General features: G+C 44.3%; 1 protein-coding gene across 5 annotated transcripts in view; it reads right to left on the bottom strand.

Moving 5' to 3' along the window:
* ORC3 (origin recognition complex subunit 3) overlaps positions 1–14,354 on the bottom strand; it is an 80,853-nt gene that overhangs the window by 49,161 nt on the left and 17,338 nt on the right. For all 5 annotated transcript variants that reach the window (XR_014710771.1, XM_084622781.1, XM_084622782.1 and 2 more), the window contains exons 3-5: positions 8,984–9,081; positions 6,245–6,389; positions 1,653–1,757 (exon numbers count right to left, since the gene is read on the bottom strand). Coding sequence is in view for 4 of the 5 variants with exons in the window: in XM_084622781.1 (XP_084478907.1) it covers positions 1,653–1,757; positions 6,245–6,389; positions 8,984–9,081 (348 nt within the window). In the remaining variant the exon portion in view is untranslated. The remainder of the gene's footprint in view (positions 1–1,652; positions 1,758–6,244; positions 6,390–8,983; positions 9,082–14,354) is intronic.

Genomic DNA, 14,354 nt, shown 5'->3' with positions numbered 1-14,354 from the left:
GATCAGGATTGCTGTGTATAACAACAGTTAACCCTACTAGCTTGTCTGATGGCAGAGGGAGGAAATCAAAGGGTCAGACACTGATCCTGCCTCTCCCCCAGGCTTGAGCAATGCACTGTTTGTGCACTACTGGATTAACCTAAAGTTAGACTAAAAGGCTAACCAAGAGATCTGAATGTATTTCTAGGATTGATTTTAGTCTTTTGAGCTGACAAAAAGTATATATTTTGAAGAAAATGTTATTCCAGATATTCCTGATTGCAGTAAAATAAGTTGCTATATGTACATAATGAAACATATACATAAAGCTTTACAGAACAGATGATGTTACTTTTTCATACAATATAAATACGTATCCATGAGGCCTGTTCTTGGCATTAAAAAAAAGGGATAGTATTTTTCTGAAAATATGTAAAAAACTTTTTTTTTGTAACAGGTGTGATTCTCCTCACTATGAAAATGTTTCAGAGACATTAAGTTGGTGGCTGAAAGAGAGGAGACTAGGGTTTGCAGAGGGAGATTTCAGTTTATAATAGAATATTTCCTGTGACAGATATTGCAAACAATGCAGTATCTTTGGGGACCACTTAATAAAATTTATGAATGGTTTATATATGTTTGTGCTCTACTCTATGGAAGAGGGTTACCACAGCGCCTCCAGAAACTAAAAACTGTGTATTGAGGAAGGTGATTAAGGTGAGTCACTGTAACTAAACAACTCTAGAGAGGTACAACCCTTGGGGAGGTTGGCATATATTATTTCAAACTGGATGTTCCAGAGACTCAAACGGAGAAGTGGCTTTTGGTATAAAAAACTGAGCTTGAACTGACACAGGTTCTTCCTTTTTATTCAAAGGAACAGACCCTGCTGAAGGGTTGGAAAGACTTTGCCTTTCTAGGGTCCTATAAGACTGGTGGGTGACTCCTGATCTGTTTAGTGTGTGTTTAAATCAGTTTATTGGGGCTCTCTCACACACACACAGCTTTTCCCCTAAGAATAAATGTACTTGCTTAGAAAGAGCTATTTGGATTACTGGTAAAGCACACCTGTCATGGCACTTGGAGAGAAAGATAAGCCCAGGTGCTCGCCTTAAGGCAGACTGTCTTGCTGCAGATGTCACACTGTATCGAATGTGGCTATGCAGCTGTAAAACCCCCGGTTAAAAAAGGGAGTGTGACAGAGGTCCCTTCCTAGAGACAAGTGATGGCTGGAGGCCTGACACATGATTGGGCACCTCTAGAGTGGACCACGGAGGGAAGAATACAGGTGCAGTTACCCTGAAATGATGATGAGTGTTACATCTGCTTCTTCCCAAGGCTTAAAATAAGAAATGGTTGGACCAAACATAAAATCATTAAAAAAAAAAAAAAAAATCTTAATATATGCAACAGCTTTATTTCAAATTGAACAGGATGACAAAGCTAGAACAGTTTCCCACAAGAAGTGGTGGAATCCTCGTTGTTTTAAACAAAACCGGACATAACTAGAAAATGTATTGCAGAGAACAATCTTGCATTGTGAAGAGATTGGACTAGATGGCCTAAATGGTCTTTTCCATCCATAATTTTTATTATTCAAAAATATAAGATAGAATTTATGGTTAACGGCATTCACCATTTGAAGAGGTTGTTAAAGCTATTACGGTATATACCTGGGCATTCTTTGGCTTGCAGTGAGACTACATAAGGAGTAACGTTATCCTGAAGAACCTCTGAGAGACTTTTAAATGTCATTGCATGATCTGTAACATTTACACCTAGAAGGAAGAAAAATCAATACTGTATTATCCCCGTTTATTATCAGAATCATTAAATGAGAAGATATCTCAAATAGACAAGAAAGAGAATAGTGAAAAAATGACAGGTCACCTATAAGTTATGAAGAAAATTTGTATTCAGAATTTCATATTAGTGATGGCTGATTAAAATCAATGGTATCACAGATTATTTTATCTGTCTAGAGATAGCAACAGAAATATCTCTCAAGCTCCTTCCAGGAGGAAGGAAGGTAACAGGCACTTGAGATCTGAATATTTCTCAGTTGTTTTTTTTAAAAACAGCTGTTTGATCCCTCTTGATGTAATTCTGCGCTGGAGTCCACTTAACAAGCTGTCAAGAATACTCTCAATAGCAAGAATGAGGAAAAACCAGTTCTTTTGTTATTTAGAATTTTGGAGGGATGGAGAAAGACAATGAATGAATCTTTGCCCTGGTCTACGGGGGGGGGGAGAGGGGGGGCGGGAGGGGGAAAGGGCAAATCGATCTAAGTTACACAACTTCAGCTAAATGAATAACGTAGCTGAAGTCAACATACTTAGATCGACTTACTGTGGTGTCTTCACCGCGGTGAGTCAACTGCTGCTGCTCCCCCGACAACTCTGCCTGCACCTCTCATGGCGCTAGAGTACAGGAGTCGACGGGAGAGCACTCAGGGATCGATTTATCACATCTAGTCTAGACGCAATAAATCGATCCCTGCTGAATCGATAGCTGCCTGCTGAACTGGTGGGTAGTGAAGACATACCCTTATACTACCACTATACCAGATCTCAGAACTCAAGAAGGTTTTATTATCTCTCTCCCCACCACACCCTCCAAAGAGTCTAAAGATTAGCAATGTACACATTAGATTTTTAAGGGGAAACAAACGGAGCTGCTTCTTTTATCCCCACTTCCAAGGAGGAAGGATTGGAACTCGGAAGATCTGAGTTCAACTACCAACTCTGCCATAGACTACCTGGATTTGTGTACAATGGGGACATTTTCTAACCAATTGTAAAACTGTTTCAGCTAAACCAAATGTAAAAAACATATAGAACCATAGCATAGACCTAATTTTAGGAGGACCCTGAGGGGGCAGAAGGTCCTAGAACCCGGGCTCCAGCCCGAGAGTCTACACTACAAATTTACAGCCCTACAGGCCAACCAAAGGTGTTTTCTTGACATGCAGACATAGATTCATAGAAGATTAGGGTTGGAAGAGATCTCAGGAGGTCATGTAGTCCAACCCCCTGCTCAAAGCAGGACCAACCCCAACTAAATCATCCCAGCCAGGGCTTTGTCAAGCTGGGCCTTAAAAACCTACCCTAAGGGTAATATCCTGGCCCCACTGAAGTCAATGGCACACTCCCATTAATTTCTGTGAATAAAATCATTGCCCAAATATCTTTTTTTCCTCAGTGCCTCATTTGTCAAAAAGAGAGACAAGAAATACAACTGTATCTAATGTTAAAAAAGCAACTTTAGACTAAGCCTTATTCACCAAAAGACACCCCCCACTTTTTTTTTTTTTTTTTAAATATAATGATCCCCCATGAAGGCTCAATTATTACAATTATTAATGGTAATAGGCCTGTAACAGGGTCAGCACCCGCCTCTCGTGTGTGCCTCCATTTCTCTGGCAGATAGTGCCTGCAAACACAGTTCTTTTCATGGAGGGGGAGTACACAAATCTCGTGGATGGCCCCCTTTCTCTTGGTTAGGTGTGAGCCTGCTTTTGGTTTTTTGTTCTTTCAATGGGGTGGCACCCTCCTCTCGTGAGCACCCCCACTCCCTCAGCCCATGGTTCTCTCGGCTGGTCTTCGGTAGCTCAGCCCTCTGGCTAAGACGCACACGCTGTCCCCCCTTCCAGGGTATACAGTCCCAAGTTCTTATCACGGCTCTGATATGGGGCCATAACTCTTAGGCTTCTTCCCAGAGACATTGCCTTCTTCAGGCACCTAGCCAGGGCCACAGCTCTCCCTGGGTTCAGTCTTTAAGTAAACCAGTAGGGCCTATCTCGGTACTCTCGCCTGGTCTGGCCAGGTTTTGGTCTACGTCCCCCGGGCTCAGCCTGCCTGCACTGACCTTTTCATGGTCCTTCTGCTCTTCTATCCAGCCAGACAGGCACCCAGTCTTTGGCAACCTTCTCTGGCCTCGGTTCTGCCTCCGCAGTGAGCTATCCAGGGACCTGCTGCTCCCTCTTCGAGCTCCAAGCAGGAACTGAAAGCTGCTCTGCTGCTTGCTTTTTATCTGGCTCTTCTGACCGACCCCTTATTGGTCGCTCCAGCAGCCCCTCTGACTAGCCGCTCTTCTACAGCCACACTAGGCTGCCCTGAGGACTTATCGCTGCTCTATTCTGGGACAGGGTAATACAGGGCTGCAAGGCCTCCAGACCTAGTCCAGCCTGCCAGAGTCTCATAAATATGGACTGCTGTTGGTAATGTAATTCCCTGGGTATTGCATTAGCTTTTATGTTTTGAGAGTGCCCCAATATCTATTTCTCTTATGAGGTGGGTCAAAGGACCAGTTTAATATTGGATGCTAAGTTGAAGCCCTCCCCCTTAAATTTCATCCATGGATGTATTCCTGATACCTGGAGATTACCTGGTAACAAAGCGGCATGGTCCCAATGATCAACACTGGTAACTAAAAAAATTAATCCTGAAAAAATGGAAAAGTCAATCCCCACCAAACACTGATGCGTCACTCAGTGATATGGCTGACTTTGCATCTGACAGACGACTCACATTCTGCAGAAGGAGAATATTCAAAAAATTCAAAGCAATTTGGGCTGACTTTTTAAGAGGTCTATGATTATTGTAGCTTGTTAGGATATAGATATTCAGGCCTGTCTGCAAAGGCCTGTATTCTAAGAATTTAGGTGTATTCTTATCACTTGGCTAGTGATAGAGGTATAAAAGAAAGAATCAAAATCACTGTCTGCTGGTGTAAGGGCCTTCTCTTACTGTGACAGTTTGTTGCCCTGTGCTTAGGCTCAGGCCTTTGGCTAAGCAGCAGAGGCAGCCATAAGCTGGGAAGCGAACGGTCACATCCTCGCATTCCAAACTAGTCACATTGAAAGAAGGTGCTATTGGGCTGTTAGGCACTATCAGGACAGGATTGTATTCCTATCACCTCCAGAGAAAGGGAAGTGCCTAGAAAATGTAAAAGGAAACTTAGTTTGATAGCATCCTGTCTGGCAAGAACTCACTTATCAATAGCTGGGATGTGAAATCCTCACTTCTGTATTGTTTTGTCATTATAGTTCCCACTTTGCTATTGTTTGTCTGTATAATCTGTCTGGTTCTGTGATTGTTCCTGTCTGCTGTATAATTAATTTTGCTGGGTGTAAACTAATTGAGGTGGTGGGATATAATTGGTTACATAATCATGTTACAATATGTTAGGATTGGTTAGTTAAATTTCAGGAAAATGATTGGTTAAGGTATAGCTAAGCAGAACTCAAGTTTTACTATATAATCTGTAGTCAATGAGGAAGTGACTGGGGTGGGGGTGGGGGTGTGGGTGGGGGCGGGCATGGGCATGTGGGTGTGTGAGATGGGAACAGGGAATGGGGGTAAGAAAATTGGAATCATGTTTTGCTAAAGGGGGAGATGGGAACAGGGAATGGGGGTAAGAAAATTGGAATCATGTTTTGCTAAAGGGGGAAATGGGAACAGGGAATGGGAGTAAGGAAGTTGGAATCATGTTTGGCTAAGGGTAGGAATGGGAACAGGGACACAGGTGTAAGGCTCTGTGGTGTCAGAGCTGGGAAGGAGGATACTAAGGAAGGAAACTGGAATCATGCTTGCTGGAAGTTCACCCCAATAAACATCGAATTGTTTGCACCTTTGGACTTCGGGTATTGTTGCTCTCTGTTCATGCGAGAAGGACCAGGGAAGTAAGTGGGTGAAGGAATAAGCCCCCTAACATAGCTCTTTAAAATAGATTATGTTGCTACCCCTCCCATCCCCGCTCTTTAATCTAACCTCTTTACTTACTTTGAGCATTATGCTGAATCTGGTGTTTTGGTATATTTGTTGTACTTGGAAAAATAAAAACTGTAAATAAAAAATAAGGACAATATTTGCCTATCTAAAAGGAGGATTGGGAGAATAAATTCATGAGGCACTCATATCCCATGGTAATGGATGCCATATAAAAAAAAAAACAAGATAATCAGACAAACCTCACACAGCACGTTGGTGGTAGAAATGGGAATAGAATCCAAATGTTCTGATGTCCACTTCCTCCTATTGCCTAAGGCAAAACCTATGGTGGAGATGCTCTCACACTGTGCCTTTATACATATGGGAAAAACAAGAAAAACTGACACAGCTTTCCTCTGAATCTTGTCTATTAACATTTCTGAAGTTCAAGCTGCTTGCTCCAATAGCTGGAAGGCTCCAACTCAATTTCCTTTGATCTTTAACCTAATTTAGAGGTTTGACAGACAAAGTGTCTTAAAATGCAAAAAAGTTACCTAGGACAAGAGCTGCAGTAGGAATTTCACTGGATTTCATCCGACACATCCATTCTGTCTTCTTTGTTTGGAATTCAGAGTGAGATTGTCTCAGAAAACTTATTAAGTTATCAAATAATTGTTTATTCAGTTCTTCTTGTATTTTCTAGAAAACAAACACACACACATGGCTTTTATTATACACAGGCGGGGAGACACTGGAGTCCCCCCTTTCCCGCTTCCCTCTTGTCACTTTACTGGTTGTTAAAAGCCCCAAAGCAAATTATCCAGGGTCCAATTCTAAATTAATATTCTGTTTTTCTGCCAATTATGACCAGAGTGTATAATTTATCAGGTGGCAGAAACAGAAGTGTTGCTTTCTGTTTTCCCTTGACGCTTTGATCAAGCATCTCAATAAATTCAGGAATACTGCATCTTTGTTTAAGTATGTTGCTGCATGACAGGTTGAACAGTAATCTTAAAAATGATTCAGGCACAGAGGAGAAAAAAAATGTATTTAGCTACGAAAAAGCAAGTGACCTCTGGATGTACAAAACAGTGCAATTATTTTCTGGCAGGACGTCCATATCTACTCCTCTAAATCCCTATTGTCTTACAGAACACCTGAAAGTATTTTCTGTGTGAATTCTACAGTTACACAGGAGAGTCAACATTCAATTCCTTTAAATCTAAACAGGAAAAAAAATCAGCTAAGAAAAGTATTAGGCTTAGATGATGAAACAATATCTTCAGCGAACACATTCCTTATTTGTCACCATAACTCTACTCCCTTTTATCCTTGAAAAATTATTTTCATACTGGGATCAACGTGAAAAAATAATTTAAAAAAAATCAATAAAGACAGATATACTTTCGCAGTATTTTTCTATTTCCTTCAATTATCAAATGTGTTTATTTGTGGCTCTCTATTTCCAGCCTAAAATATTCCTTCTGCTGGAATAGACAGTGAAGTTGTAGTCCTGTTTAGGAATATCAGAAAATGTAATGGACAGATGGTTTCATCTCTACCAACCAAAACCTAATCACATACTTCTTAGAACAAAAATCACTTATGGGGTTGGCTTTAGGCGCTGTGACCAGCCAGCTGCTGCTGCCTCCTCTGAGCCTTAGGTATCTTAACACTTTATTTGCTTTTTTGACCACTACTGCACATTGAGTACATGGTTGCACTGAACTGTTCTACCAAGACCCTAGATCTTTACTAGAGTTGAGTGAATAATTTATTTTTTGATTCAGTGGTCGAACAAAAAAATCCACCCCCCAAATTTGCTTTGTTTCAAACCAAAACCTGAAATTTTTCATTGTTTCCTCTCTGAAATGAAAACGCTTTTATTCTGGTTCAATGAAACTTTTCAAACATCATCTCAAAATGAAATCTTGAAATGGTTCATTTAGAAAAAATATCAAAACAAATCAGTCCGACTTTTTCAAAAATTTCCCCCCTCATCTTTTTGTGTCCAAAACTATTTGCAGAAGTCGACCTGAATATTAATAATAACGAGCTTCATGGGAGCAAGCCCTGATTTAAACATATATCTTTGGAAAACACAGCCAGAAAAGTATAAAACCCCACTACCTATCACTGCTTTTATGTTTTCAGTCAGATATATTAAGTTCACTACAGGGTGCAAGTTCTTCTTTAAACAGGGGGAGGAAGAGGGGAGAAACAGGTGAGGAGGGAAGACTAGTAGGCAGAATATCTTCTGGGATTGCTTTCCCGCAAAAAAACCCATCATAATAAAAATCTCTCTTCATCTGCTCCATCTTGCAATGTTAAACTTATTAAAATGTTTTGGGCTCCTAATTATAGGTTACTTAATTTCATAAGGCCTCAAGTAACCAAGAGGTTGAGGAAACATTTTATTTTTCCTAAAACAGTCTGCTTTGTTTGAGGTAGTTATCATTATAGGACTTCTCACTGGTATACAAAAGACACTGTTGATACCAGTTCATCAGACTAAGCGCTCAGTCATATTAGCACATATCTGTCTTCCATTCACCAGCATGTATTCTAAGGCCTGGTCCACACTGGTGGGTGGGGGGGCGGGGGAGGAGAGAAGAAATCCATCTAAGATATGCAACTTCAGCTATGAGAATAGTATAGCTGAAGTCGATGTTTCTTAGATGGACTTAGAATCACTTACTTGGCGTCCTCGCAGTGCGGAATTGACGGCCGCCGCTCCCCCGTTGACTCCGCTTCTGCCTCTCACTGTGGAGGGGTTCCAGAGTCGACGGCAGAGCGATCGGGGATCGATTTATCGCATCTACACTAGATGCGATAAATCGATCCCCAATAGATTGATCACTACCTACCGATCCAGCGGGTAGCGCAGACGTGGCCTAATCCACCATGGATCTTGAGATACCCTATACCCCACAAAACTGAGGTTTATAGCAGCCTAAACTTCACTGTGGCTTAGAAAAAACACACAACTGGATTAGAATCAGACGTGGCAATACACCAGGATACAGCAAAGAGGACCATTGGTAAGGTAAGGCAGGGAAGCTTATGCATCAGAATTGGTATGTGTGTCATGGTTAGAAACAGTGTACCAGTGGTGTTTTTTATGTTTCTTATGAAGGTTTCAGTCGCACTTCACATTTCTGGCTCTCTTCCTGCCAGACCATTCATCTTGTCAGCAGGTAAAGGAAATCACTCAGAAAAATAAGAACAAAACAAAACACCAGAATTGATTTAAAATGTAAAAATTATAGTTAGTATTAAGTAGCAGGACCCACCTCCGTTTCGGAATTGATCTGCTTCCATAACAACTGACAAGTAGCAAATCGAAGACCACTGTCCTCTGAATCATTTTTAGCTTCACTAAAATAGTCAGCTGGAAAAATAAAAATAAAAGGCAATCATAATGGTGTTTATAAAAACAAAACTTTTTTTTCATAAGAAAACTATACAATGGCTGAAAAGGAAATCTATCCTCATTCATAACAAGCCTTTATTTATCTACTAACTGCATATATCTATCAGGTAGGCAGAACAAGAGAGGGAAGTATGCAGAAGCTGTTGCCAGGAGGAGTTGGTGAATGAGCTGACTTGCACCATTGGTCCCAAACTGAGACAAAAAGATAAATGAATAAATACATACATACCTACCTAGCTCTTATATAGCACTTTTCATCCACAGATCTCAAAGCAATTTACAAAGGAGGTTAGTATCATTATCATCATCTCTAAAATGCAGGAACAGTGACAGAAGTGACTTGCCCACAATCAGCCGGTAGGCCAGTGGCAGAGCCAGGACTAGAATCCAGATCTCCTGAATCCTTGTCCAATACTCTTTCCACTATGCCAGGGGTTCTCAACCTTATCCTTTCTGAAGCCCCTCTCCCAACGTGCTATAAAAATTCCACAACCCACCTGTGCCACAACAACTGTTTTTCTGCATATAAAAGCCCAGGCCAGAGTTAGGGGGTAGCAAGCAGGGCAATTGGCCAGGGCTCCATTCCAAACGGGGCCCTGTGAAGCTAAAAAGTCACTCAGGTTTCGGCTTCAGCCCTGGGTGGCAGGACTTGGAGCCCTGAGCTTCAGTCTCAGGCCATGGGGCTTCGGCTTTCTGCCCTGGGACCCAGCAAGTCTAATGCCGGCCCTGCTTGCTGTACCCTTGGAAACCTGCTTGCGGCCCCCTCAGCAAGCCTTGGACCCCTGGTTGAGAACCACTGCATTGGGCCACCTTGCTTGGCAACCATCCACACCCCACCTTGCAGCTGGATAAACTAGCAGTTGTCTCCCCTATTACAAATATCCCCCTCCCCAAACTGTCCAACTTGCTTCATTCCATCTCTCAGCCCACTCAGCCAGCCAGTCATGGGGTCTTCCACAGTGCTTGCAATAGGGTCTCTGGTCCCCCTCCATTATTCCACAGTAACATCAGGTCTATACTAGAAGGCTTTGCCAGTATAGCAATATTAGCAACCTCCCAGTGGAGATGCAGTTTATACCAGAAGACACTAAGGAACTTGGGCAGGGACCATCTTTTTGTTGAGTGTTTGTACAATGTCTAGCCCAGAGGTTCTCAAACTGGGGGTTGGGACCCCTCAGGGGGTTGCGGTGCGAGGTTATTACATGGGGGGTCGTGAGCTGTCAGCCTCCACCCCAAGCCCCGCTTTGCCTCCAGTTTTTATAATGGTGTTAAATATACAAAAATGTGTTTTTTAATTGGGGGGGGGGTCGCATGCAGAGGCTTGCTATGTGGAAGGGGTCACCAGTACAAAAGTTTGAGAACCACTGGTCTAGCCCAAAGGGGTCCTGGTCCATGATCAGGGGTCCCAGAATGGCATAATACAAATAATAACTTTTGCCACTATATCTTATTCCAGTTCCCCAAATGAAATAAACTACACCAGAGAAAGCACATTTGTGGTGGTATCACAGCGTTTACATTTGCCAACATTCTTACGTCAGCTGGGGGTGCATGTGATTTTTTCACACTCCTGACATACACTAGCAAAACTTTTAAGTGCAGACCAGGTCTAAATTTCTGGTCCCATAAAGAGCCAACATGGAGGTGAGGAAAGGTTGGAGATGGGGAAGAAGCTAAGGGACAAACTATCTGGGCCTGAACGTTAAAGTTAATAAGCACTTCTTAAATATCAGACCCTTTTTGTTAGCAGTGTCCTAATGTCTCTCTGCTGAGACATTCTGCACTCAGCTTCTTAGGTGCTGCTTTGCTTTAGAACCCCTAAACCTGCCTTCAGCCAAGAAGTAGATGCAAAGCTGGAAGGAGAAATGGGAAAATGCATTTGAAAATAAAGTAATTTTTCAATTAAAAAAAATCCACAACTACAATCTTACTTCATGTAGGATTCCTCTTTTAAAAATGTGCATGCAGAGCCTGTAGCTACCTTTAACTCTCACAAATGCAATTCAATCAGCATGACTTGCTGTAGCTTAGAGCAGTGGTTCTCAACCAGGGGTCTGGGGCTCCCTTGGGGGGCCACAAGCAGGTTTCAGGGTTCTGCCAAGCAGGACCAGTGTTAGACTCACTGGGGCCCAGGGCAGAAAGCATAAGCCCTGCCATGCAGAGCTGAAGCCCAGGACCCTGAGCCACACCACCCAGAGCTAAAGCAGAAGCCTGAGGCACTTAGCTTCATGTGGGCTCCTGTGGCGTAGGGCCCCATGCAATTGCTGGCCCTGGCTTTTATATGCAGAAAACAGTTGTTGTTGCAGAGATGGGCCGTGGAGTTTTTATAGCATGTTGGGGGGGGGCCTCAGAAAGAAAAAGGTTAAGAACCCCTGGCTTAGAGGACAGCTAACACTACCTGGAAGGATACAATGGCTGAAGGTTAGATAAAGAGTTCAGTTAACTGTCAGGGCAATGCAGGATGGATACAATGATTAACTTTTCTCTTTGAAGTAGCAAAGATGTCATAAATATAAAGGGAAGGCTAACCACCTTTATATCCCTCCTGGACAGAGGAAAAACCCTTTCACCTGTAAAGGGTTAAGAAGCTAAGATAACCCCGCTGGCACCTGACCAAAATGACCAATGAGGAGACAAGATACTTTCAAAGCTGGAGGGGGGGAAGGAGGAACAAAGGGTCCTCTCTACCTGTGTGATGTTTTTGCTGGAACCAGAGCAGGAATGTAGGTCAGAACTCCTGTAAAGAGTTAGTAAGCAATCTAGTTAGATATGCGTTAGATTCTGTTTTGTTTAAATGGCTGATAAAATAAGTTGTGCTGAATGGAATATATATTCCTGTTTTTGTGTCTTTTTGTAACTTAAGGTTTTGCCTAGAGGGATTCTCTATGTTTTGAATCTGATTACCCTGTAAGGTATTTACCATCCTGATTTTACAGAGGTAATTCTTTTACTTTTTCTTTAATTAAAATTCTTCTTTTAAGAACCTGATTGCTTTTTTCATTGTTCTTAAGATCCAAGGGTTTGGGTCTGTGTTCACCTATGCAAATTGGTGAGGATTTTTATCAAGCCTTCCCCAGGAAAGGGAATGTAGGGATTGGGAGGATATTGTGGGGGGGAGACATTTCCAAGTGGGCACTTCCCCTGTTCTTTGTGTAACACTTTGGTGGTGGCAGCTTTTAACCTAAGCTGGTAAGAATAAGCTTAGGGGATCTTTCATGCAGGTCCCCACATCTGTACCCTAGAGTTCAGAGTGGGGAAGGAACCTTGACAAAAGACATGAAAACAAAAATAATGTTACAACAGAACTGCAAGTTCCCTTTAATGATCAGGTACTGAACAATCAGCTGCAGTCTAGTGTCTAGAAATTACTCCTGCGGGGATTCTGCAGGACTGCATGCCCGCAGAAAATACACACTCCCAACCCCACAGATTTCCTGTGTTTCCCTGCAGAAAACAGCAGGGAAGCAAAGAGAAGAGCATGGGGGCAAGGAGAGGAAGGCGGGGGGTGACCATGGGTGCAGTTTTCTGGGGGGGACTGCCCCCCTCCAAACAGTGGCGAGGCATGGGGGGGGCCCCACAAGGGTTTACATGCCACTTGTCCCTGCCCCCACATTCTGCAATCGCAGAGCTGCCCAGCTGAAAGAAGCTGTCTCTCCATGGCTCCAATGACTCTGCAGCTGAACGCAGCTTCCTGGATCCTAGTGCCAGTAATGCTCTCCTTCTGTGTTCTGGGAGCCTTCCTGTTTTCCATTCTGTGCAACAGTGAGTGCCCGTGGTTGGGCTGAGTAAGGGGGGGGGGGGAAGACAGTGGGGAAGAAAGGGGGTGGAATAGGTCAGGGGGAAGGAATGTGGGAGTGAGGGGAGGAGGATGGAGAAGATAGGGGAATCATGGGGGGAAGTGGGATCCCGGCATGCAGTGTCCCTTCAGCAGCAGCTGGGGCTCCCCCATTAAGCAGACCCATTGAACCCTCACCCTGACAAGCCCTACCCCCTTCAACTGGACCTCTCTGATGAGCCCCCAACCCACTGATCCCCAACCAGCTGCACTTGGACCCTCTCCCCCAGCACCCAGATCCCCCACAACCAGACCTACTCCCTCCCAAGCCCCAACCACCTTCATCTGGATCCCCTGCAGAACCCCATTGCCCCTGCACCTGGAACCCACCAACGAGCCTCTGTGCATCCAGATCTCCCACTGAGCTGCTCACACCCAGATTGCCCCACCCAGAAACCTCTCACCTGACACCTGGATTCCCCCAAACTAAGCCCCTCCACACTTGGATCCTGCTGGGTTGAGCCTGCCCACCCACAGCTGGCGCAGAGGGGCAGGGCCCTGGGGCATTTCTGGGGCAGGCCCACCCCTTGCACTGTGTCAAGAGTCAGGTGCAGCCTCACTGCCGAGTCTCTGTACCGGGGAAGTGGCGGCTTCAGGGTGATCTCTCACCTCAATACAGCCAGTGGCCTGTGCTCCCCACTGCCATATTGGAGCCACATTTGTTTATTGACAAATAAAATGTGCATAATTTTAAAATATTGTGTGCATAATTCCCTCAGAAGTAAGAAATTAATCAGCTGACGTGCCTGGGAACGTATCACTATTTGTGATTAACAGAACCCCCATCAAAGATCTTATTCTTTACCTACACCTGTGGTCTCCAACCTTCTTTACGCCCAAGATCACTTTTTGAATTTAAGGGCAACTCAGGATCTACCCAGCCACTTCCCCAAAGCCCTGCCCCGCTCACTCCATCCTCCGCTCTCTACATTGCTCGCTCTCCCCCAACCTCACTGACTTTCACTGGGCTTGGGCAGGGGGTTGGGGCTGAGGGGTTCACAGAGTGAGAGGGGGCTCTGGGTTGAGCCTGAAGCAGCAGGTTGGGGTGCAGGAGGGGGTAAAGGGTGCAGGCTCTGGGAGGGAATTTGGGTGCAGGAGGGGGCTCTGGGCTGGGGCAGAGTGTTGCAGTGCAGGAGGGGGTTTGGGGTGCTGACTCCAGAAGGAGGCTCAGGGCTGGGGTGCAGGAGGGGGTATGAGGTGCTGGTTCCTGGAGGGGGTTCAGGGATGGAGGTTGGGGTGCAGCGTCCCACTGGGCAGCGCTTACCTCCAGTGGCTCCTGGTTGGCGGTGGGTGCACTGAGGCTAAGGCAGGCTCCCTGCCTACCCCGGCCCCACACTGCTCACAGAAAGGGTCAATGTGCCCCTGGGGTGAGGACAGCAGGGGACACGTGGCTCTG

The sequence above is a fragment of the Lepidochelys olivacea genome (genome assembly GCF_965140295.1).
Source record: "Lepidochelys olivacea isolate rLepOli2 genome assembly, chromosome: 3".
Classification (NCBI taxonomy): domain Eukaryota; kingdom Metazoa; phylum Chordata; order Testudines; family Cheloniidae; genus Lepidochelys; species Lepidochelys olivacea.
Note: the sequence above shows the minus strand (reverse complement) of the source record. Positions and strands in the feature narration are given on the sequence as shown.